Below are 24,594 nucleotides of genomic sequence, written 5' to 3'. Positions count from 1 at the left end.
GTCACTATGACCAATGAGTTCTTTTAACTTAAGTACAATGTATACCATCGCTCTTACGGTGAAGGAAAACATCGTGAGGAAACCTGCATATCTAGCCACCAACCGCAGTGGACCAGCGTGGTGGGAAATGGTCCAAGCATGGGAAGGCAGTTTAGACCTTGGGGATATGCACAAAGGTTCCACTCGAGAGAGCCAGGTGCGGGTACTTACACCCCCACAGAGAATAGAATAGAATAGAAACGTCACTATATCGCGAAATATGGCTAAATACGGCGTTGAGATTGGACATTACACGAGTTTATCGATGTCGATAACGAGCCCGTTTAGCGGCCGCTATTATTGTATGAAAAGTTTGCCCTGACGGTTCTTCTTAATGGCCGACCGAGGGTGGTTATAAGTTTCATCTGTGTATCTGTCTGCCAGTCTACATAAATGTATAGCGTAGAGGTAACCAAAAAAAATTGTAATGATTATTACATTTGAGTACCTAATTAACTACATCTTTTTGCTTTTGGTTCAATCACAGGGTCTAACTAGTCAACCTTCTAGTTACTGGTCCTTATTGCAATTAAGGGTTAAATTAAGATGATGTCATAATACCTATACCATTCGCGTGCAATTTTTATAAAGTGTTTATCAAATTAGGTACATTCATTTTATTAGTCTAGGTGCTTAGGTACTATTCTTACCCTTTGTTTTATTTGGTACCTTTATCGTTTTTAGCATAATGGTCAAAATACTCGTATCTATTCAATCTTTTATCACATACTTCCACAAAAAATTCAATAAGTAATCCCAATAATCTTAATATCCGGTTTGCATATTAAGTTTATTGGGTAAAAGGGCAACACACTTGCGACTAGAGTGACCATTCGTCAGAAGTCCCCAACTGTAGGGTGACCACATTCAATAATTTACCTAAAGGCGTCCCATTACTCACGCGCGATTCTCTCGGGTGGTCACACTAAATTATGATTGTTTTGAGACAAACTTCATTTAAAATATTAGTTTGGGTCTGCCCCGTAGAACTGTAGACTTAGATTAAGAATGTATAAAGTGTGCCTACTTTAAGAATACTGTAAACATATTCAGAAATAAATAATTTTTAATTTTTTTAATTTTAATAAACTAGATGGTGTGTCACATACAAAAACAAAGCATAATACTGTCCGTATTTTGTTTATTTACAAACCGTTTTAAGTTCAACTCAATGACAACCATTGTACCAATGAATAAGGTCGCAAAGCTTCTAATCGAACTATTTATTAAAAAAAAGAGCTCAGTGATAGAAGAAACTTCGTTTCTTTTGCTCTGACTCTCCATCTTGTTTGTATATTGTTAATCTAATACTGTAGGTTGTATTTTGTATAAAAAGGAAATAGTAAGAAATACAGACACATTATCGAAGACATATTTTACTAAACTCCATAACTTATTTCTAAAAGAGTAAGTACATAATTATGTTCAATGACATGATTGTCTTTTTGAATACTTTTAATTGGCTCTACATGTAAATAAAGGCCTGCTAAATCCCATTCCACTAAAAATATTTTTTTAAGTATTAAATTTTTGAGTGTTGCTTTTCAGTTAAAACTCTTGCATCACCAGTAATAGTGCTACACATTTCCAAGAAAATACAATCACCAGTAGGTACATCCCAATTTAAAATCACAAACCAAGTTAAGAAATGATTAATCCTTATTCCTTATCACAATATTTCATAGTCAGATTGTCTAAGTGACCAGGGGGTCGGTCAGACCCCTTGCTATTTCGCTTCATTTACCCGTAGCCGTTTAAAGGGTTAAATGAAGGAGCGAATTTTCACCACGCATTGTGTTTTGAGAAATGGAAAAGGATAAATTAGGTGAAGGGTTATAATGTTTGGTGTTTTAATGGTAACCATTCGTTAGTTTGATACGGAAATGCCGTAGAAACTTTATCAATTTAGCTATTTAAAAATTTTATACAGACTTATAAGCTGAACTCATTACTTTGAAAAAAAAAACAACTTATATTATTGAAACTCCGATGATTTATTTAACTTTATGATTTATTTTATTTAACCCCCTCAATTATGTTATAATAGTTGCAATTAAATTTATTTATAATAATAACATCAGTTACAGCATATTTACTGGGCATTACACCAATCTTTTATCCATGTCAAAAAACATAAGCATTGCGCATACCGATTATAAACCGTTAAGGAAGAAAACCAATGTTTTTATTTTTAATAGTCATGTTTTATTAAGGGTTAATATTCTCATATCTCTACGTGTGATATGACAACAGACAAACTTCTAACCCATGCACCCTTTTTTGTTTCCAGGCCAAGATGAGCACCGGCGACGGCGGCCTCGGCGGCCACCAGAAGGCAGACGAGCGGCTCGGCCACCACCAGTCCATGAGTCAGATGCTGTATGGAGCGGGGCTGGGCCCGGGACGATCAGGTAATATATGTGTGAATGAAAAATAGAACTGGTGCTAATAGACTACCTTGAGGAACACCATATGCGGACATATGCTATACGGAGCTGGACTCGGCCCGGGACGATCAGGTGAGATTATGTTAATGAGGAATAATACTGGTACTAGTAAACTGCCTTGAGGAACACCAGATGCTGTACGGAGCTGGACTCGGCCCGGCCCGATCAAGTAAGATATGTGTATATGAGCAATGGTACTGGCCTTAGGATACTTCCTTGAGGAACACCAAAAGGCGAACGAGCGCCTCGGCCACCACCAGTCCATGAGCCAGATGCTGTAATAATAATAATAAGAAATGAAATGTGACCCACATTTCCCATACATACTATGATTATATCGTGCCTATAGAAATAGTAGCGATCCCAGGTACCAGAGTATGGTTCAATTCAGACTCAAAAGCATTTCAAAGAAACGAATTTTATTAATTAGTCATTGCATCGATATCGTCAATACGTGGCAAAACTATTCCGTTGCTCTCAAAGCCGCGTTCACTCATGTCACTCATGTCACATCTTAGCTTGCGCACTTCGTGCTAGGTCTTCAGGACCATCCTTATGATCGAATTATCTATGTCTTCCCCCTGCTGTATCCTCCTTATCATAACTAGCATTTATTCTGTCACCATCACTGGTGTTTATTCTGCCAGAATCCTCCTCATCATCTGTTATAATAACATTCTCTCTATCCCCTCCAGGATCCTCCTCCTCATCACCGGTGGGCAGCAACAACCTGCTGGTGGTGCCGCAGCCGCTGGGCAAGGCGCCGGGCAAGCTGCAGCAGCTGCACCACGCCCGGAAGTACCACTGCAAAATGTGTCCTCAGGTAGGTGGGATAGGGTCTGGATTTGGCCGTATACAGAAAGAAAGCTAGACACTTATCACTGGTTTGCAAAGTATGAAAAAGTAAGCGCTGTCCAGCCTTCGTTTTGATACTAGTGATTTTGATGGTTCAGGAAGGTTTTGCAAGATGTGCCTTCAGGTAGGTGGGATGGGGTTTATGTTTGAACGAAATGGTTCTGATGCTTTAGGTGGGATTTGATGAGGATATACCACTGCAAGATGTGCCCTCAGGTATTCTTAGGGTTTATATTTGAATGTAAATAATCTGGTTGTCATATCTTAAGCAGGATTCGAATTAAAGATAGGTACCTAAAAATGTAGGTAAGTGGCACGTTGTTAAGTATACTCAAGCGGCGTGGCACAGGTACGTCGTTTCGTCGTCGCTTACAACTTACAATACACTTTATTTGCACCAAGACCAAAAATTTCATTAATTAAAAGTTAAAAATAAAACAATACAAAGAGGCGGCCTTATAGCAATCTCTACCATAATGGATGGAAGAGAGTGCGCTATTTGCTATAGGTATCTACAATAGGTATAGCTTATAATCTGGTTTGGATTTTGATAGGATTTTTTGGACTTTAGGTAGGATTTTAATTGAAGGTAAAAGTGAGGAAACTTCGATCTTGTGTGATGTTTATTTATTTCAAGAGCAACTAATTATTACCAACCACTACCACTACCGACCAATGAGTACAAATAATTCCTAAATGGGCCAATAAAGTTTTCACAAAATCAATCATTATAATAAACCGCATTAATACAGATAAGAATTAAATATGTGAAATGGGCTCACGGCTTTTAATTTCGAAATCGGACAATATGAAAAGAACTCTCGTTTACCATTTTTGAGCTACGTTAGCCAATGGCAGACATACAACTGAAACTCATAACACCCTTCGTCTCGCCCACAAGTAAAAAAATATAGCGACCACTACACGAAAATACCTAAAACAATCCCCTCAGCCCCGTAATCCAGTATCCACGACTGCCCTCAAGTTCTCTGCCTAATGATCACATTAGGACATGACAAAAACTGCCCCCGACTGGTCCACACGGGGGGAAATAGATAACTATCAGTTTAGAGATAACTGAGTTACACTGTGGGTCCCGGTTGCTGCTTCGGCAGCAGTCGTTAAGCCTAGTCAGAGGCCTTCGGGCGGCTTGAAAACATCTGACAGTCGGGTTGCCCACTTACCCGACAACTCTCTCAGCACAAGCTTGCTTGTGTTGGGGTCCACCAACCCGCACTTGGCCAGCGTGGTGGACTAGGCCTAAACCCTTCCTTCACTGGAAGGAGACCCGTGCCCCAGCAGTGGGGACGTAATGGGTCGTGATGATGATGATGATGATGAGTTACACTTAACTAGTTTATGCATTTGGAAATATCCCGTGAAATTATTGTGAAACAGTGAAATTCACATGAGAAACGATTTTGATAAAAACACTGACTTCACTAAAATAATCACATTTCAAGCCCTCTTCAATTAAAATTTATAGAAACTCAATACCTACTCTAGAATGTAGAGATTTAAATATAATAAACGCTAAAGACGGTCGTTTCTTACGGAAAACACCTCAGTTTCCACAGGTGCCTACGCCTACACTACCCATATTGGGAGGTATGTTTTAAAAATGGAATTAACATGAACGGTGCGTGGGGAAAAACCTTTCAAACGGAAGTTATATCTTTTTTCAACTCGCGGCGCTAGGTTGGCCTCGGGTTAAACATAAAGCTTCATTAAAACAAAGAAGAAAACTAAACCACCCCGTGTGTCCAAACCCCTAAATAACATACAAATGACTGCGGCAAGTGTGATGCGATCCCCTCTGTGCGACTAGTGTGAGATATTGCAGAGTGTGACTAGTGTGAGATATTACCGGCCATAACGCGGAGACGCCTACTGCCGAACGCATTACCGGATTTTCATATCGACATTCGCCGGATGTCTGTCCCCCTTATTATAAAACATAGACCAAAGATACGTTCACGAGTAGGTAAATGAAAAAGTTCTAGTGAGAAAAGCAACAAGTAACTCCTAAGCGGAAAAGACTAGCTTAATCATGTCGACTGCAATATTGAAGTTCATTTAACAGCGCATCAGAATATTACTTACTAAAAACGTAATTATTTTGATCAAAGCCTACTTCCTACTAGGTAATATTATAAGGGCAAAAGTTTGTGAGTGTGTATGTTTGTTAATTCTTCACGTCAAAACGGTTGAACCGTTTTAAATGAAATTTGGTATGAAGGTAGCTGACACCATCTAGATTAACACATCTAGGATACTTTTTATTGCGGAATTCCCACGGGGAAACTTTTTAAGGCGATGGAAAGCTCGCGGGAACAGCTACTTCTAAATACATATGTCGAAACCAAATGACCCCTATTTATCATATATTTTTTTATAATTGTGGTCATTTAGTGTCGACATTTTGTAAGTGGAACTTTTTCATTGCTCTTGAGTGTATTTTACTGAAGAGCCCACTGCACCTTGTGGGGGGCGGTCTTCGCGTGCGGCTAAAACAAAAGGGAGCGGCTTTAGAAAGAAAACTGTTGCTGTCAACCTTTTTATTCCGCTATTTCCTTTTGGGCACAGTAGAAAAAACTTATTGATCTTAAAATAAATAGGTATAAATAGCGGTCTTATTGTTAATAGCAAGCTTTTCCTGACTACCTTTGGCTGAACAAGAGTAATTTTAAGTTTTCAATTTATTATTAAGAGCGTATGAGTGTCTGGATAAAGTACGATAAAAATCATGAAATTATGTTTCAGACAGTAAGATTTATTTGTTGATTTATCACAAATTTCACTCAGTCATGGTAAAACAGGCACTTAGTAGGTATAAAAGAAAATGTTTTTATTTTGTAAAAATCATTTATTTTCGGTATATGTATAATCTGACGGTGACAAAAACCAGACAATATAGCGTCTCTAGAGTCTGTCACTGTAGTAAATAAGGATTAACCAGACAAAATAGCGTGAGTCGCTAACTACCCAATGTGCCAAGCCGTTGACAAGGCATTTTATTTTATACGTCACTCAGTAGCTCCAAAGCATTAAAATCATTACAATGTTGACTCAAAGCGGTGGAATCAATCAGCACAACTTAACAAAAATCAATTCAGCAACGCATCCAAAAATGGATTATTTTATTAAATCAAAATCAATCTTGAACCTAAATGGTTGCGCGCCGCTGAGCTCGAAATTCCACAGCGGACAAACCCGCCGAAAAATTTACACAAATGCAATAAGTATTAACCGATTCAGGTTTTTGTCAGTCCGTCGCACTATGGACGGCATCCAGGATTCTTGAGATGACATTCCTGTTCCTATTTTGATTAGAAAGAACTTTTTTCTTAAATTAAAAAGTCGGCCTGCGTGCAGTTTTGAAGAGAAATTTTTCGTAACTTTTTTTGCAGTTTAAACTTTTTTTTTAATTAGCCTCTTTTGTTTTTTTGTGTTAGTGGGCAGAATTTAAATTATAAAAAATTGAAATGTAACAATATCATTATTTTTATAACAAACTACTTACATTCTTTAGGGGTAAAATCAAAAATATGTAAATAAAACACTAGATTAAGGACAACGCGCAGGTGGCAACACTAAATTAATGATTATAAGCACTATAACATAAATTCTTAGAGCAAATTATTTCACTACGTAATCGACCTTTGCAAATATTTTACATTTACACATAAGTACCTAGATGGTTAAAGATCCGTTAGGCAAAATGTTAAATGAGCAAAAAAACGTTGGATAGAGAATTAATTGCAAGGAATATTAGAACACCATCGGTGGATTAACAAGGAGCGTCAGGTAGAAAATCTTGTATTAAGCGAAAATATGTTGCATACATTTTATTATTGACAGGGACAACTAGCGATAGAGGATCATGTAAATTTATTATTATTTAATTAAGTAGCTATCAATAATACTACTTTGCGTTAGCAAGTCATTTATAAATGATTCTTCAATTATTGCCAAAATCCCATATCTATTTTATGTGCCTATCTTTTGATACCTTTTTTCTGGTTATAGCTTTCTCTTCCATATTTTATAAATAGATTTCTGCTAGTGAGTGCTATAATTTACTAACCTAAGTGATGTATTTTCTCTTCAACGCAACGGTGCAAATATAGAATATCGATTACATTTCAAAAATCGATGCAATCGATAAAAGCGATCAATCCCACAGCTAGCAAAGATCGCAGATGAAACGTCAATTTCAAAAAAAGAATAGTTAATCGCCGCCGATTCCTCAGACTGGTTCTGCTATCGGTCCAGCCACTCGCTTGACGAATTGAATTTTGATGAGTGACAGTTGACGAGCGCGTATTATCATTCGGCCGTGGCGGGTGCCGTCGCCATCTTGGAATGTGAACGCTTTGGTTTGCCGCCAATTTATGTAGGATTTTTATCTGTGGCCAGTATTATTTAATTATTGCTCGGGATTTTGGAGCGGAATCGTTGTTCAAAAATGGGAAGGGGAATTAATTTTATGAGCAAATGTTTAACTTTTAAGTTGTTTGATAGGGCTATAAAACTTAGGTAAGTACCTATTTATTATTAACACCTCAATCGTAAAAAAAAACATTTTTTTTTAACATAAAGCATATACGTATTTATTAAAATTCTCATCCATAGATCATTATTTAAAGTACTCTGATCAAATTGAGAAGTAACTAGCAAGAAACAACTATAGGTACCTACGTTCTTCACTAAGTCAACTCTATCAGTGAACAATTGCGACTCCTGTGAACACGAAAGCGTGAACATAAAATTTTAATTATCTACGTAATTACCACCTTTTCCTTTTAAAACTTAATAATGCGAAGAAGCGTAGGTAGCTTGTTACCATTTAAAAGGGTCTTATAAGATAAGGTAAATGCAGGGAAGGGCTTAGCGTTTAGACAAACACATATCGCTTCCTGTAATTATATATTATGTAGGTATTTAGATTATGAAACAACTATTATTAGGTAAGTTAATGAAGTGCTAGGAGTAGTATAGATTTTACAAATATGTAATTTGTAAAATATTACGGGTTGGGTCGATAAATTGTGGATGTCATCTCAAATTTAAAAAGATTTGAATTTTAATTGTATCTCTATAATTTAATTATTAGTCAATAGCAGTTAAGAGCATATTTATCTTAGATAGAGATGTATATGGTTGTGGCTGATGTTCCTTACCTTAGCCTCAATAGTCCTCAGCTTTCCTCAACCAGCCACTGTCGGTGCTATTACTACTTATACATTTATTCATCGACATCATCATCATCATCACATCAGCCTAAAGCTGCTGGATTAAGGCTTCACCCAGGGCACGCCACTGGATGCGATCTATAGCTTTCCTCAAACAATCATTACCAGATACTTTCGCAAGTCGTCACCCCATCTGAATCAAAAATTAATTCTGTTAATAAAACCCCTATTTCCTTGGATATAATTTTATTCCTTCCATGACGGTCGGGTCAAAGTCTTATAAAGTGCATTATTCGCCATGTCACACACCATTGAATGCTATTTTTTCAATAAAAATAATTATAGGTACATGGCATTAGAAAACTGTTTTTTTACGTTAAGCTTCAACTCTGCTGACATTCTTGATAAAATGCCAATACATAATACATTATAGTTAGACCAACTAGGATGTAAGCAGTCGACCTATACATTTAAGGTACTAACACGGACTTAATGAACCCAAAATTTAAATGTAAAAATAATATCTTTTTACACACAAAACACCTCGTATACTGAATGTCGTATTTATTTGACGACCGAATGGCGTAGTGGTTAGTGACCCTGACTACTGAGCCGAAGGTCCCGGGTTCGATTCCCGGCTGGGGCAGATATTTGTTTAAACACAGATATTTGATATTCATATTTAGTATCTATCTATCTATGTATTTGTGTAGATATATCAGCTGTCCGACACCCATAACACAGGTTCTACCTAGCTTGGGGTCGGATGGCCGTGTGTGAGATGTCCCCACATATTATTATTATTATTATTTGTCAAATTCGCTATAAAGCCGGCTTATTTTTTTAGTAATACCGTAAATTATTTGGCACTCCGTGTATAATTATGGCTTATTTCGTAATAAACTTTAGCGTAGTTAATCAGTACGTCTAAATGTTATTACAAAGCCTAATTTACGTAAACGAAAAAATAAATTTGTTTCGAAAATTTCATCATAGTTTCCGCTGGAAGCGCCACTTAGTATGAGAGAAAACGTAACCTTTCATAGTTTAATGTTAACTATCAAACTTGTACTAGACCTACAGGAAATTTACTTAAAATAAATTTGATGTATTTATCAGAAGTCATTTCTTCACCTTGTTAAAACAAATTAAGTACGTATTTATTAAGGCAAGCTTATTTATTTAGTTTAGTTTAAGTAATCTAAATTTGTGAGACCACGAACAGGCAAACGCAGCGTGGGACGCCCTCCTGCCCGCTGGACTGACGACCTTAGGCGGGTGGCGGGTAGTGGTTGGATGAGGAAGGCCGAGGACCGAGTGTTGTGGCGCTCCTTGGGAGAGGCCTATGTCCAGCAGTGGATGATTATTGGCTGATGATGATGATGATGATGATGAAATTTGTGAAATTATAGGTTCAACCTACAGGTCCTGATAGACCGAGACGTTATTAAAAAAGTCTGTTTAATTACCTGGAAGCATTCAGGTTTGTTGATAAGCATTATAACTGTTTAACGGTCATAAAGGAAAATTTATAAAATGCGAAATTGCACGGTCGGTCTAACACTCCTTGGACGGGCTTATGTAGGGCCATTGAAATAGCGATTTTGTATCAGTAACTAAATGTATAGAACCTGGTATTTCTTTACAATACAACTTTATTGAAAAAACTCACATACTTTCTTTAGTGCCCTTTCACCAGATATGTGATATATGTATTTATAGGTAATATTATTTATTAAATATTACAGTGTTATACATTAGGTACAATACAACTCCAACAAAATACTAATATTGTGTCCTTACCTCCAGGGTTGACTGGAAGAGATCGCGTTGAGGCGATAAGTCCGCCCTTGTATACTAGTCTAGTTTAATTCTCTCAATTTTTTTTACTGTTATACCTATGTATATTGTATACAATAAAGTGTTTAAATAAATAAATATTTAAATAATTTTACTTTACTTACTTTTAAAAATAAATAATGCTGCGATGATGTGAAAATATAATTGGTGGATATCAAACGCACACATATCTGGTTGAATAGCACCTTAAATCTGTCAGGATCCAACACTGAATAAATTAATAACAATCCATAGCAGCTCCTGATAAATCTTTCTGAGCTTGTTTCACAATGCAAGGATAAGTTTATATTGTGTAAGATGAAAATCATGCACTGTGTAACTAATTAAACCAAAATTTATTTCTCAGATAGATAGATAATGCGATAGACTAAGAGGAAAAAGAAGAAGAACAAAGTAAATTTTGTTTAAATACCTATAAAACTTCAGTCAGGTCGATCAGTAAATAATTTTCTCTCTTCTAACCAAACCGCGTATTCCCTAGCCCTACATATAAGAATAAGTGTAACCGACTCGCGTATTTTTAATTGCGCTCGTCCACACGCGACCCACACCTGTCCGTGATAAGCACGCTTTAATATAAATATAAACAAGTTATTAGCGCCACTTATCATCTGCCACACGAAAGCTGGACAAACACACACACACACACACATACAGCCCGTAAAATGGACACGGGCCTACACCAAGACTGAACTAAAACAAATACAAAAATAATTATAGTAATACTAGCTGTTCCCGCGAGCTTCGCTTCGCCTTAAGTTTTCCCGCGGGAATTCTTCCCGGCCTATGTTCTTTCTTAGGGTCTAGACGATCTGTATACCAAATTTCATTCAAATCCGTTCAGTAGTTTTGGCGTGAAAGAGTAACAGACAGACAGACAGACACAGTTACTTTTTCGCATTACTAGCTGTCCCCGCGCGCTTCGCTTCGCCTTAAAAAGGTTTTTCCCGTGGGTATTCCGCGATAAAAAGTAGCCTATGTTCTTTCTCAGGCTTAAGACGACCTGTATGCCAAATTTCATTCAAATCCGTTCAGTAGTTTTGGCGTGAAAGAGTAACAGACAGACAGACAGACACAGTTACTTTTTCGCATTTATAATATTAGTTAGGATAGTAAGGATTAGTAAGGATTGGTCCGCATTTGAGGGATGCGATACCAACACATTTTGCAATTAATTTTTATATCACCTACCGGGTTCGATTCCCGGCTGGGGCAGATATTTGTTTAAACACAGATATTTGTTCTCGGGTCTTGGATGTGCCCGTAAAATGGCAATAGGCCCGCCCCACATTGGGACTAACATAACACTCTGGCGAAAAGTGGGTGCAGCAATGCACCTCTGCCTACCCGCAAGGGAGTACATTAGTACAAGGCGTGAGTGCGTGTTTTTTTTTTTTCTTACATTTTTGTTGAAGATGGACGTAGAAATAGTTTATCAGTGATCTATACCGTCACCGAACGGTAAGCCGAAACCTACGTGTGCAGCATGTTATATCTAAGCCCGGAATGGAAGTCAGAATGTTAAAATACACAACAGGACGCTTGCGAATAGAAACAATTTATTGTAAACTTTATTAAGATAGAGAACTAGTCAAAGAAGAACCAAGAACTAATATCCTGTCTGTAAGATTTGCAAAACCTACAAAGGGACAGAAGTTACTATGTTACAATAAGTACACACGGCAACGTCAAATGGTTGGCAGGGCACACTAACGTAGTGTGTATGTGTGTGTGTCGGCGACGTAATTATTTAGTTCTCGGCAACCAACACACGGATATTGTAAACATGTAGTTGTGCCAGTGACAATGATTCATTGTTTTTTATGATATGAAGCAAAATTTCGCAAGGCATTGTAATAGATTGGATGGCTCAGTTGGTATGATACAAGACTGACGTAAACCGAGACGGTAGTTCAAATCCCATTGGACCTTATTTATTCCTTTTTTGTTTTTTAATAGATTTTATTTATTTTTCAAGATGGTTAATAATAGTATTGTAGTAAATATTTTTTTTTTTTTTTTTTTTAATTAGTCTATGTGTTTTCCCACTGCTGGGCAAAGACCTCCCCTTTAATTTTCCACTTCTCCCGATCCAATGCAATGCAGTAAATAAATAAAAATAAAAAATAAATATATGCGAATAAAAGCAACACAGAAAGTAAATGTTAAAATTACCAAATTTATTCTTGCCGTAATATAATAATTACGTTTTTGTTGTGTTTGTTATAAAACATAGTTCCAGTTTATATTAATAAGGAAAATTTTCAATTTCCATTTTTAAATCATAACAGCGTTTAAATTACTTAACGCAAAATTTGAATTAAGTAAAATAAAAATACCAACAGTGGACTCGAACTCACGACCTATGTTTCATAAGTCTAACATTCTACCAATGAGCTAGGAAGTGTATAGACACAAGCAGTGAAATTTTGCTTCACGTCAATTTTATAACTATTTATTATTAACTAACACGACCGGTTGATATAATGTCACAGCTGGTGTACGGGCGGGCGTTTGCCTACGCGCAAACTCGTTTGTGCTGTTTTCTGTGTGTGCGGTTTGTTGTAGTATGTGTGTGTCGTCGCCGACACACACATACACTGCGTTAGTGTGCGCTGCCAACCATTTGACGTTGCCGTGTGTACCTATCTACAGTAAGTAAACCCTTTGCAACTCTAGAGATTTAAAAGCTGTTTCTCAATGACTGTTTCGATTTAAGTTATCAGTGTGATGAAAATCATGGTAACACCTGTCTAACACATGACTTCAGAGGCACGTATACTGATTTTTGTCTTTTCAATATACTGCTTGTAATCTACAAATAAGTAAATTATACAAAGTGTTCCAAAAAGGTGGGTACCTATATGGTTTTTTTGTGTTAATTTTTGACATTCTGATTTTATTTCCGGGCTTAGATATAACATGCTGCACGCGTAGGTATCGGCTTACTATATATACCTAACCCTTTTTGCAACACCCTGTAGAGTACCTAAGTACAACATTCGAAATTTGAAATAAAATTACCAAATTCCACACCCAAAACTAACCGTTATCAATATCTGTAAGATTAATTTGCATTCGGGAGCGATCCCCTTTGACCCTAAAGTTTGCCCCGTGACTGCCGCGCTGCTCCGATACTATTAATCTTGTCAAACGCACTACCCACAGTAGAAAGAGACTGTAATATCATACTTTATACTAATATTATAAAGAGGAAACACACTAGCGAGCAATGAAAAAGTTCCACTCACAAATGGCCGACAAAAAAGGACCCCAATTTTTTTTCAATACCTATTTTAAAATTTTAACGTAATATATTTACGTTTTAAATTAATTGTATAAGCTTTATCTTTTCCCTTTAAGAGTAAATTGGAGCTATTGTCACTAGAACTTTTTCATTGCTCGCGAGTGTGGTATCATATCATTAGAGTTTACGAAAGAGAAGTTATGAATCGACGACCGAATGGCGTAGTGGTTAGTGACCCTGACTACTGAGCCGATGGTCCCGGGTTCGATTCCCGGCTGGGGCAGATATTTGTTTAAACACAGATATTTGTTCTCAGGTCTTGGATGTGCCCGTAAAATGGCAATAGGCCGCCCCCTATTACATTGGGACTAACATAACACTCTGGCGAAAAGTGGGTGCAGCAATGCACCTCTGCCTACCCCGTAAGGGAGTACAGTAGTACAAGGCGTGAGTGCGTGTTTTTTTTTTTTTTTTTTTTTTAAGTTATGAATCAAACAATATAACCACAAACCGGAATATGCAAATAGAACGAACAATCTAACCCAGATCCTACTTATTCCTTACCTCAAACCAACCAGTAGGTACGAGTATTATCTTAGAAAGTACAAATACACCTTTAGGGTTCTCTAGACCCTCTTAGAAACCGCAACAACGACTTGTGGTTCCGCGCAGCCGTTTTAGAAAACGGCTAAGCTCTGCCTTGTACAAACCGCCTTGTAAGTTAACCGCAAAGATTTTGTGTTGTTTCAGGGTTTGGTTTTGATGTGTGTTGCTTGTTTGCTCAAGAAAGTGTAACGTTAATATTATGAGGTACTAGCTGTTCCCGCGAGCTTCGCTTCGCCTTAAAAAGTTTTCCCGTGGGAATTCCGGGATAAAAAGTAACCTATGTTCTTTCTGAGAGTCTAGACCATATGTATACCAAATTTCATTCAAATCCGTTCAATAGTTTTGGCGTGAAAGAGTAACAGACAGACAGACAGTCACAGTTACTTTCGCATTTATAATATTATTAGTTAGGATAATGTTGTCAATGATTGATATTTTCATGAATAAGACCGCCCGGTCAGCTAAGACACAGTTTAAAAATATTCTGTTAATATTAAAATGTTGTATTGAATCGGATCACTGATTACATTTTAGTATTTCTGAATATATTATACATTTCTAAATATGTATAATCAAGTGCAGTGATCGCTATTGTAAAATAACGTTAAAGTTATAAATTTAGAAACTGACAATTACTTTTGTGGTAGTTAACATTACGTTTTATTTCATAAACGCGATGTAAATAATGTAAACATGTTAGTGCTCATCATTGAACCTAATCTGGCCTTGCCGGGAATAATTTCTCGATGGTATTCCCAAGGACCCAAGGACAAAGTCAAAGTCAAAAATTTTTATTCATCGTACAAATATAAAATTTTCTGATGAACGTCAATTTTTACAAATTACTCGGACAATAATAATATTCCACAGCACACAAAACTATCCTCATTAATTTCCCTTACACTACCAAGTAATTGTAATTCAGGTCAATTAATCAAAGATTGCACACTACGCTTTGTATATCACCAAAACCGTTTCACATACTTAAGCCGTCGGGATACTTAGATCCGTTCCCATATCCCATACACAGTGGTCTCTAGAATGCAAATTCTACCGCACTCTGTCTCAGACTAATCCTACGAATTTAAATAAAACCTGCAAAGACTCAGCAATGACAAATTACTTCCTATAGCCAATTTACGATTCTCACATACAAAAATGCTGCGTGCATCTGTTCTTGTTACAGAATTTATGTTTTATTCAGTAATTGACATCCATTTGGACTGTTATGCAAAGTAAGAATATTGTGATTGTGAATGTTGACATAATACCATCAATCCCGTGGTTGATTTATACGTAGTGATGGGACACGGACAGGGTTGTTATATCGATAGAGATGCGTATGATCAGCCCTTTATACTTGGGTTTGGTTTGTGGGCAGTTACGAAATTTTACTAAAAACTTATTTACGCCATAGGCCCATAGGCCATCGGACCTTCAGCATTTTATATACCTATAATTATGGCCTGACTGGCCACTTCAGCGTGCAAATTTTAAGAACTACATCGGTTTCTTTAGTACTTGAGTACCTACAATAACTTAAATAAAAATTCGCTGTAAAATTCATGATAAATTTACTTTCAGCAAATTCACCTATTTTGACATGACTCTTTTCCAAACAGTTCGAAGCTAAACAATTTATCGACAACATGCACATTTATCGACATCGATGCCCCCCCTCTATTTTCACATCCCTTAGCATTATAATGATGGATTAGCTCCTTCCTTAAGGGCCCCACACAAAGGGTATTCGCACCGCGACGGCTATTAGCCAAATAAGTGCATTGTCATTCAGATACGGCCCACAGCGGGCCCTTAACAAGGATGAATCTTCGGAAATTTAATTTCGATAGTGTGTGAAATTGTCCTTAGATTTCTTCTAGGCGGGTTTTATGGAGAATGGTTAATTATTTGTGTGCAATTCTTAGGGTTTTGATTTAAAAATGCAGTCACTACCGGCTTGCTTGGGCCTTTGGGCTACTCCTATGCTTGCCTCTGTTGGTAGGTATGTAGATTGTAAATACTGCTCGTCACCTTAACCAAACCAAACCACTCGACCAGTAGTGGTTAGTCGTAACACTGACTGTTAGTATTGGTACAAGGCGTGAGTATATTTTTTCCAGTTCAAGACCCATTAATAATTATTTTAACTTTTTCCGTAAAAGGAAACATAATGAAAATTCATTCATGCTAGCTTTGAAAATTTAGTTTCTCATCACCTACATAATGTTTGGTTTCTGTCTGATCTGCATGCCCTCCAATATGCAGTATTCTATTGTGCTAAACTCTATTCTATGAAATACCGCAACAAAACGCCTAAACCCTTTCAAACGCTAAATACTTCAGCACTTCAAAAAAAACGCACCAACATAATAAAAAAACGTCTAAGAATAAGCTTAAACTCTAACAAGAAGTACTTAAACCCTTTCGCGCCCTACACAATAGATCAATACTCAATAATCTTATAATAGATGAGACCCTATCGAACAGTGCCAATGTATAAAAAACGGGGTTAAAAATTGGTCACTGAGGTGAGGAAGTAAATCCGATTTTGCATGTCAGCTGCTTACCATCTCATTCATACGATGGTGACGAGGGCAGAGACAATGATGAAGAAACTAAAATCTGATAATAAAGAGTCTAAATAGAAGACAAAAGTAATACGTAGAACACCCTGTATAAATCGGTAGTCATCCAGAAAATAATTAAAAGTTTGAATTATTTTCAATTACAACTGAGAATTACTAAGGTTATAATATCTATCAAATTTATTCTTACAGATGCATTAAATTTTTGTAATGAATAATTGATAGACACTGAAAACACTCCACCAATGTATACTTAGATGGGCTAAAAAAAAATATACTATGCCAAGTAGAGAGATAGACTTACTGTAACAGCGATTAGAAAAATAACTGAGAAGATTAAATAACTTAAAATGCAGCACGATCCTAATGCGGTCAGCGCAAAAAGTTTAATTTCAAATTGATTTCTCGATAAAAAGATTTCTTGATGAAACCGATCAGGCGGCGCACGCGTCAATGTCAACCATTGTTGTCGATAAATTATCAATAGATCTTTTATTCTGTTATGATTTTTGTCGCCAAACCCTATCGACGAAATATTATATTTCAAAGGGTTACTTTCTTTTATAATGATGACAGAAAATTGGGACTGAAAGGAGCACTGTTGTGCGATGCAAAATGTTGATTAGATATTTCAATGAATGGGCCAATCAATAGAAAATGTATTGTAACTGGGCACGAGCCCGATGGAGGAATAGTTATTATGTATTCGTCATCATCAGGCAGGTCAATTATCCACTGCAGTTCTGTTACACCTATGAGCAAAGAAAAGGTTCCACCCACAAAATGACGACACCTAATGGCTCCATATTATAAAAAACTGATTACAGTTAAACATAAAGAATCGTTACAAATAAAGAAGTCATGTAATAAATTCACATGATTACTTAAATATGATTGTCAAAAATCGTTACATACACCTAATTAAATTAATTCTAACGGCTATTGCAAAAAATCTCAACAAAAACAGAATGTATCTCTAACAATAAGAATCTTAATTAATTCGTAGTTCCTGGACCCTTAGTTCTCACGTTTTTTTTAATTATGAGACAGACAGATGTTTTGTTCCTTATCCAAAAAATAAAGCACCCAATTCAAGTTCATGAAGAAAAAAACTAAATATTCATCAAGAAGAAAAGAGGCAATCACGGTGGCGCATCAAAACCGGAACACAATTAAACATAAAGGAACTATTTGCGGGGACAATCTCCTTGTTCCAAAAGACTGGCTTAATTATTCAAAAAACTACTATAATAAAGAAGAAAAAAATCTCACGCGATCTCAAAGCATCACTAATGAAACTGACAATGCCATACAAAAAAAACCTGACCCCCAACAATATGTGAATGAAATTAAAAATTCCGCTATCCTTAAAATAAAGCATACATCAAACACTGAGCAAGCAGACTGTCTTAAACTTTAATATGCAAAGTGGGAATATGCAAAACTGTCTTTGCAGGAAGGGTGACCGAAACTGGCTATGCAAATCTCCGTGCGAAGTTACTAAAGGTAAAAAACAAATAGTCAAAAAACCACGTCTATGGGAGAGTGATAAACACAAAAACAATTTTTATAATATTGTCTATTCAATCACTTTGCATAGATTAAAAAATTTGGGACCCTGGATGATTCCCTGAGGGACACTTTCTCACAGGTCAGGCCTGAGTATGTAAATTTGGATGGTACTCCGTTCTTTATTTTAATAGCATCTTTTTGTGTTAGATCTTTTCAACTTTTGTGGGGAGAAGCTTTTAAAAAAATCTGTGTAAGTAAAATTAATGATTCGACATGTATGCAAATGATTTTGCTCAGTTTTTAGTGTGGGATACTTGCAAGTTTTGTTTGCTATAGGTAGGTACCTTGACGACAAAATAAAACCGTTGCTCTAGCAATATATTTATTTGCCCATAAATTGCCTGACATTATTAAGAGATACCTAACTTACCTACCTTAAGATAATTATAGATATGAATATGCACTATTTGTAATATTTTTATGTGAATATTTATTACCATAGGTTTATAGATTTGTTATGATTATAATAATATGATTATTAATTCATGAACTTTCAGTCTGGAATAAATTAAACAAATTTGTATTTAAGATACAAAGCTTAATATCATTTAAAAAAATTACTAACGTATCGCTTTATTTGGTTTCAGGTATGTTCATTATTCCATCAACGTTGACACAACACAAAAAAGGTACAGTTTCATTACTAATTAATGTAATGTCTTTATTAACCGTGAAATTTGCATGCAACCAATCAGTGTAGTTGTTAATTTATTCAATTTGTATGACAAATCTAATTTGCATATATTGATTGATCTATTGGTCCCTGAACGACATCTAGCGGCACGTTACGGAACTTTAATTAGTTCACACCTAAAAGTTTAGATGGCGTTACCAGTCGTAGGTGGATAACATCTTACAAACATAGATATTTAGCAACACTATTTTATTATTTTCGATTGGGAATCGGGTAATTTTATAAATATTATATACTTAGGTATTTACTCAAATACAAAGGTGCTTGAAAAGTAAATTAATTTAGAATATTTACAAGCTTTAAGATTCACAATAACCTTGGAACGAAGCATACTAACTTAAATTTGGATAATCATTTTAAATTGGTAATAAAATATTTTACTGCCAACGATATTACCCCAACAAAATTAAACAGCTTCCTTACAAAAGACTCGATTACTGATCAACTCAAGCGCATGTCACACACACATCTACGCGTGTGTCAATGTGTGGGACACACACACACATGAGAGTGCTGATGAAAAATGACTTGCCAACCCAGGTTAGTAAGTACGAATTCCGAATAGAATAGCATGTACGTTTGGGTGGCTTTACCATGATGATAAAAAATGAATTTATTTTATTATACAGGGTGTTGCAAAATTGGTTTACTAAGCCGAAACCCCCTGTATACTTATACTTTTTTTACTTAAGCGTAAGTATGTATATCTAAGCGTCATTCGAATTCGATGAATCATGAATGCTTTGACAAAAAGAGCAGTCTCTAGCAAATAATTTGCCTTAATTAAAGGGGAGTCTCTATTAAATAATTAGATTTCGGATGCAAAACTATTGGAAACCCCAGAGCGGTTCATCATCATCATCAGCCAATAATCATCCACTGCTGGACATAGGCCTCTCAAAAGGAGCGCCACAACACTCGGTCCTCGGCCTTCCTCATCCAATCAATACCGGCTACCCGCCTAAGGTCGCCCCCCGTCAGTCCAGCGGGCAGGAGGGCGTCCCACGCTGCGTTTGCCTGTTCGTGGTCTCCACCGAAGAACCGATAACCGTTGGGGTAGACGCCAACGGTTATCGGTTCTTCGGCAGATATGATTAGCCCACTCCCACTTCAGCTTGCATATTTTGACAGCGATTCATGGCGACTGGAAATACAACATCATACGTGGAAGGGTTCAGGCCCAATAGAAAGTCCACGACTTCCGTGACCAGAGCTCTACTTACTGGTCCCCGACAAAGAAGAATAAAATCCTCGGGTTAGCCCCAGACTCCTCTGAGGAGTTTCGGGAAAGAAGAATTAGAATAAGAAGTAGTTATAAAATAAACAGTAAAACAATACAGTACTTAACTGCATTTGAAATGGTATGACGTATTATATTCGACGGTCGAATGGCGTAGTGGTTAGTGGCCCAGACTGCTATCCCGAAGGTCCCGGGTTCGATTCCCGGCTGGGTCAGATATTTGTTTAAAGACAGATATTTGTACTCGGGTCTTGGGTGTTGATATTTATATTTAGTATCTATCTATCTGTGTATTTGTGTAGATATATCAGCTGTCCGACACCCATAACACAGGTTCTGCCTAGCTCGGGGTCGGATGGCCGTGTGTGAGATGTACCCACATATTTATTTATTTATTATTATATCGCAAACAGGCTCAGATAGTGATTTTAAAGCTATATTTACTTGTGTCAAACTTATAACACCCCTTATTTTCGATCGAGGTACAAAAACCTACCATGGCCTAGCCAGCCAGACGCACACCCGCGCACGGATGCTGTCGACCGCCTAGAGGGGACTGGGGGGGCACGAGGGGGGGGAAACCTGATTTCGGGTCTAGCCTGACCTTGCGGCGTTCACGTATTATATCATACGTTTTATAACGCTCAAAAGTCTTAGCCAGCATACTAATTTAAATTCTAAATAGTTTTGGTTTAAGTGCAGTTTTGGGTGTGCGTTTTTCGGGTGGTTGTGGGGTTTTGGGTGCAGGGTTCCGTATGTTGGATGCTGACGCATGGTGGTGGCGAAAAGATTGCTACCTAAAGCATTATACCTACGTCTCTGTTTTCCGGTTGTGTAGCTTTCCGCGTTGGTTTCGAAGGGAATTTTGTTGTGAGGTTTTTGATTTGTCTTTAGTTTATGATTCTTTTGATGATGATGAGTATCTATCTATGATGACTGTTCTTCATATGCATATGAACAATTGGGTTCTATGTTCTTTTGTGTTTTTGTAGAGAATAGAATAGATATAAAGTAAATTCTATTAATAATAGGTAAATACATATACTTACCTTAATTTGGTATAATAATTATCTTTTTTAGATAGATGTGGTAGCACAATTTTGTAATACTTAACCTATTTATAGTATTTATATACCTACTATATTTTATTTAGTAGGTAAATAAAATAGCTGAGAAATAAAAAACACTAGCTACTATTGAATAAATGTAATAACTTCCTAACAATAAATAAATAAAAATTACTTTCGTTATCACTGGCCAGCACAATATAATAAAATATGTTGTCATAAAAACTACAATTCATAGTTTTATAGTGTGCTCTTTTTGTAAGCGTTTCTTCAAACAGTGCTTTTTGTTTTTGCTCGCGAAAAAACGTTTTTAATCGGGAAAAAACAAAACGGTGTCGAGCTGTTTTTTTAAGGTTTTTTTTATACAAAAATACTGGGTCACTGAGTTTTTGTGTCCTTTAACTGGTTTCGGCGCAACTGCCTTTATTTAGGTATTTTGTATATTAGCGATTAACTATTCAGCTATAGTACTTTTAACGTAACCAATTTCAAATTAGAAAACAGTATTGACATTATTTTTTTGTTGTATTCTTTTTTTCTGTTTATCTTCTTCAATGTGTCAAATAAATGTTTTCTTTCTTTCTTATTTAATTGATAATATCATAATTCCTAACTACGAACGGTTAATAATTAATATACTTAATAATAATAATATGCGGGGACATCTCACACACTGCCATCCGACCCCGGACATCTCACACGCTGCCTCTAAGCAAGGCAAAGCCTGTAATATGGGTTTAGGATAGCTGATATACCTTCCAACATACATAGATACAATATTATACATACTTTATATATTAACACCCAAGACTCCAAAACAGATATCGGTCTTTAAACAAATATCTGTGGAACCTGGACCCCTCGGCATAGCAGACAGGGTCACTAACCACCTCACCATTCGATCGTCTATAATAGTCTATATTAATCGCAAGTGTACCGCCGGCCTAATCCCAACAAAAACACACGAATTCGCGTCAAACCTAACTGCCACCAACCTTTTATGTCAACTCATTTGACCTTATGACGTATGCAAATTTACATTATCAATACATTAAAGTCACTTTTTTGGATTAACATGTCGTTTTTTTTAATTGTTAATGGTTTGTTATGGTTTTTTGTAGGCTTCTGTGTGAAGTTTTTTTATGTTGCTTTATTTATTGATTTGTACGTAGTAGACGTACAATCGGTGCTTTTTGCATGGTTTTTTGTCTTTTGTGTCTTGGATATAGGCCATCATTCTTCCATATTTTGTGTGTAAATCAATTTTATTGTATGTCTTTGAACTATCATGGTTTCATAAGGCATATCTCTAGATACACACAATTTATATGTAATTTTAATTCAGGCATAATTTTTTGTGTTCTTTGTCTTTTAACTAATTCTGTTATAAGATTAAGTGGCGTGTCAGAACAAAATAAATTATTTAGCTTCAAATCCGTGTATACAAAAATAAAAATAGGCATTACATCATAATTATATCTATGGAACTAAAAAATTGTCTTACGATAGTTTATAATGCTCACTTACAGGCAACATTTTAATCAATTAAGAATACCTAGTTATAATAAAAAAAAAAAATTCTATATGAAATTTTTTAGCAGTGAAGTTTCATATTTTCCATACGGAAGAGATAAACGCGTTGCCAAAAATAGTAAGTTTTATTTTTGGGCAAATAATTAGTTTAAATTATTTATAATATTATTTCATTCATACAAATATTTATATTTTACGTTGTTTGCACTTATCTACTACATAGGCACTTATTTGGGTGAGTAATTACTTACTTGTGCCTATGTAGTAGGTAACTGCAAACAACGTAAAATATAAATATTTGTATGTGAGACATATAACTTGCATAAGAGTGCTTGAATGAATTATGGTTTGGTTTGTCACCATGGTCAAATGATTAGGCTGTCAGATTAGTCTGCGATCCAGGAAAAACATCTTGAGAAAACCTGCGCCCGCAGTGGACCAGCGTGGTGGGAAATGGTCCATGCTAACACAAACAATCAATGAATCAAGTCATTTTATCCTAACTATATAATATTATAAATGCGAAAGTAACTGTGTCTGTCTGTCTGTCTGTTACTCTTTCACGCCAAAATCACTGAACGGATTTAAATGAAATTTGGTAAACATATGGTCTAGCTAGACCCTGAGAAAGAACATAGGCTATTTTTAGCCCGGAATTCCCACGGGAAAACTTTTTAAGGCGAAGCAAAGCTCGCGGGAGCTAGTTTAAAAATATACCTGACTAATATAAAGATAAGTAGTTGGTGTGCCACCTAGTAACAGTCTACATAACTACATTACAAGAGGTATACCTAAGTATGCACATATAAGTAGATAGATATTATTAATAATAGCAACGTATGTTTTCGTCTGCCCAATCAGAGTGATTGACGGGCAAGCATTAGCTCTAATACGTGGGCTAGATCAGTAGGGTGACCATAAACTAGGCTAAAAACCAAACAGGTTTATTATTTTTTTCAAACCACAAAAAACTATTAATAGGTACCGAGAGAGATGGGTAGGTATTAGGGCATGCAATACCGCAATACCGGTATCCGTAATACCGGGATCCCGGACAAAATTCCCGCTTTTTTCAATACCGGTATTGAAAGTTAATACCGGTATTGAAGTAATACCGGAATCGGACTTTTTTAGGCTATAAATAAAGCTATTAAGATTTAGTTAGCCTTGTGTTCCTATATACTGTGAAAGCGCACTTGTTCCCAACCGTTTAATGCAGTTTTCGGCTGCTAGAAATCTACTGTTGACCATGCGTAAACCGGCACCGGATGTAAAAAAATAATGTATTCTAAAATTTAAACTCTAAAACTTAATTCTCGTAAAAATCTACAACAAAATACAGAATATGATTGCATTTTCTTGTTTTATTTTGATGTATACGACCTTTAAACAGAGTATATGCCATTTATTACAAGGAAGTCTAATACCGGTATTAATACCGGGATCCCGGTATTGAGTTGTAATACCGAAACTCAATACCGGTATTGAAAACTGTTCCGGTATTGCATGCCCTAGTAGGTATATACACACTACAGACACACGTTTACATAGTAAACTTATGAAGACCCCGTATTTGCACGGCGATTAAATAATTTCATAGTAACTTGGCTTTCTGACTTTTTATTTTACATCAGGATAATATATTTATTAT

General features: G+C 36.2%; 1 protein-coding gene across 3 annotated transcripts in view; it reads left to right on the top strand.

Moving 5' to 3' along the window:
• The window catches only part of LOC105385502 (zinc finger protein rotund), a 132,963-nt gene that overhangs the window by 64,483 nt on the left and 43,886 nt on the right, over positions 1-24,594 (top strand). For all 3 annotated transcript variants that reach the window (XM_038110285.2, XM_038110284.2, XM_038110286.2), the window contains 2 exons: positions 2,330-2,450; positions 3,182-3,309. In XM_038110285.2, the coding sequence (XP_037966213.2) occupies positions 2,330-2,450; positions 3,182-3,309 (249 nt within the window). The remainder of the gene's footprint in view (positions 1-2,329; positions 2,451-3,181; positions 3,310-24,594) is intronic.

This window comes from Plutella xylostella, chromosome 27 (assembly GCF_932276165.1).
Source record: "Plutella xylostella chromosome 27, ilPluXylo3.1, whole genome shotgun sequence".
NCBI lineage: Eukaryota > Metazoa > Arthropoda > Insecta > Lepidoptera > Plutellidae > Plutella > Plutella xylostella.
The sequence above is the reverse complement of the archived record's forward strand: the minus strand, read 5'-3'. Positions and strand labels throughout refer to the sequence as shown.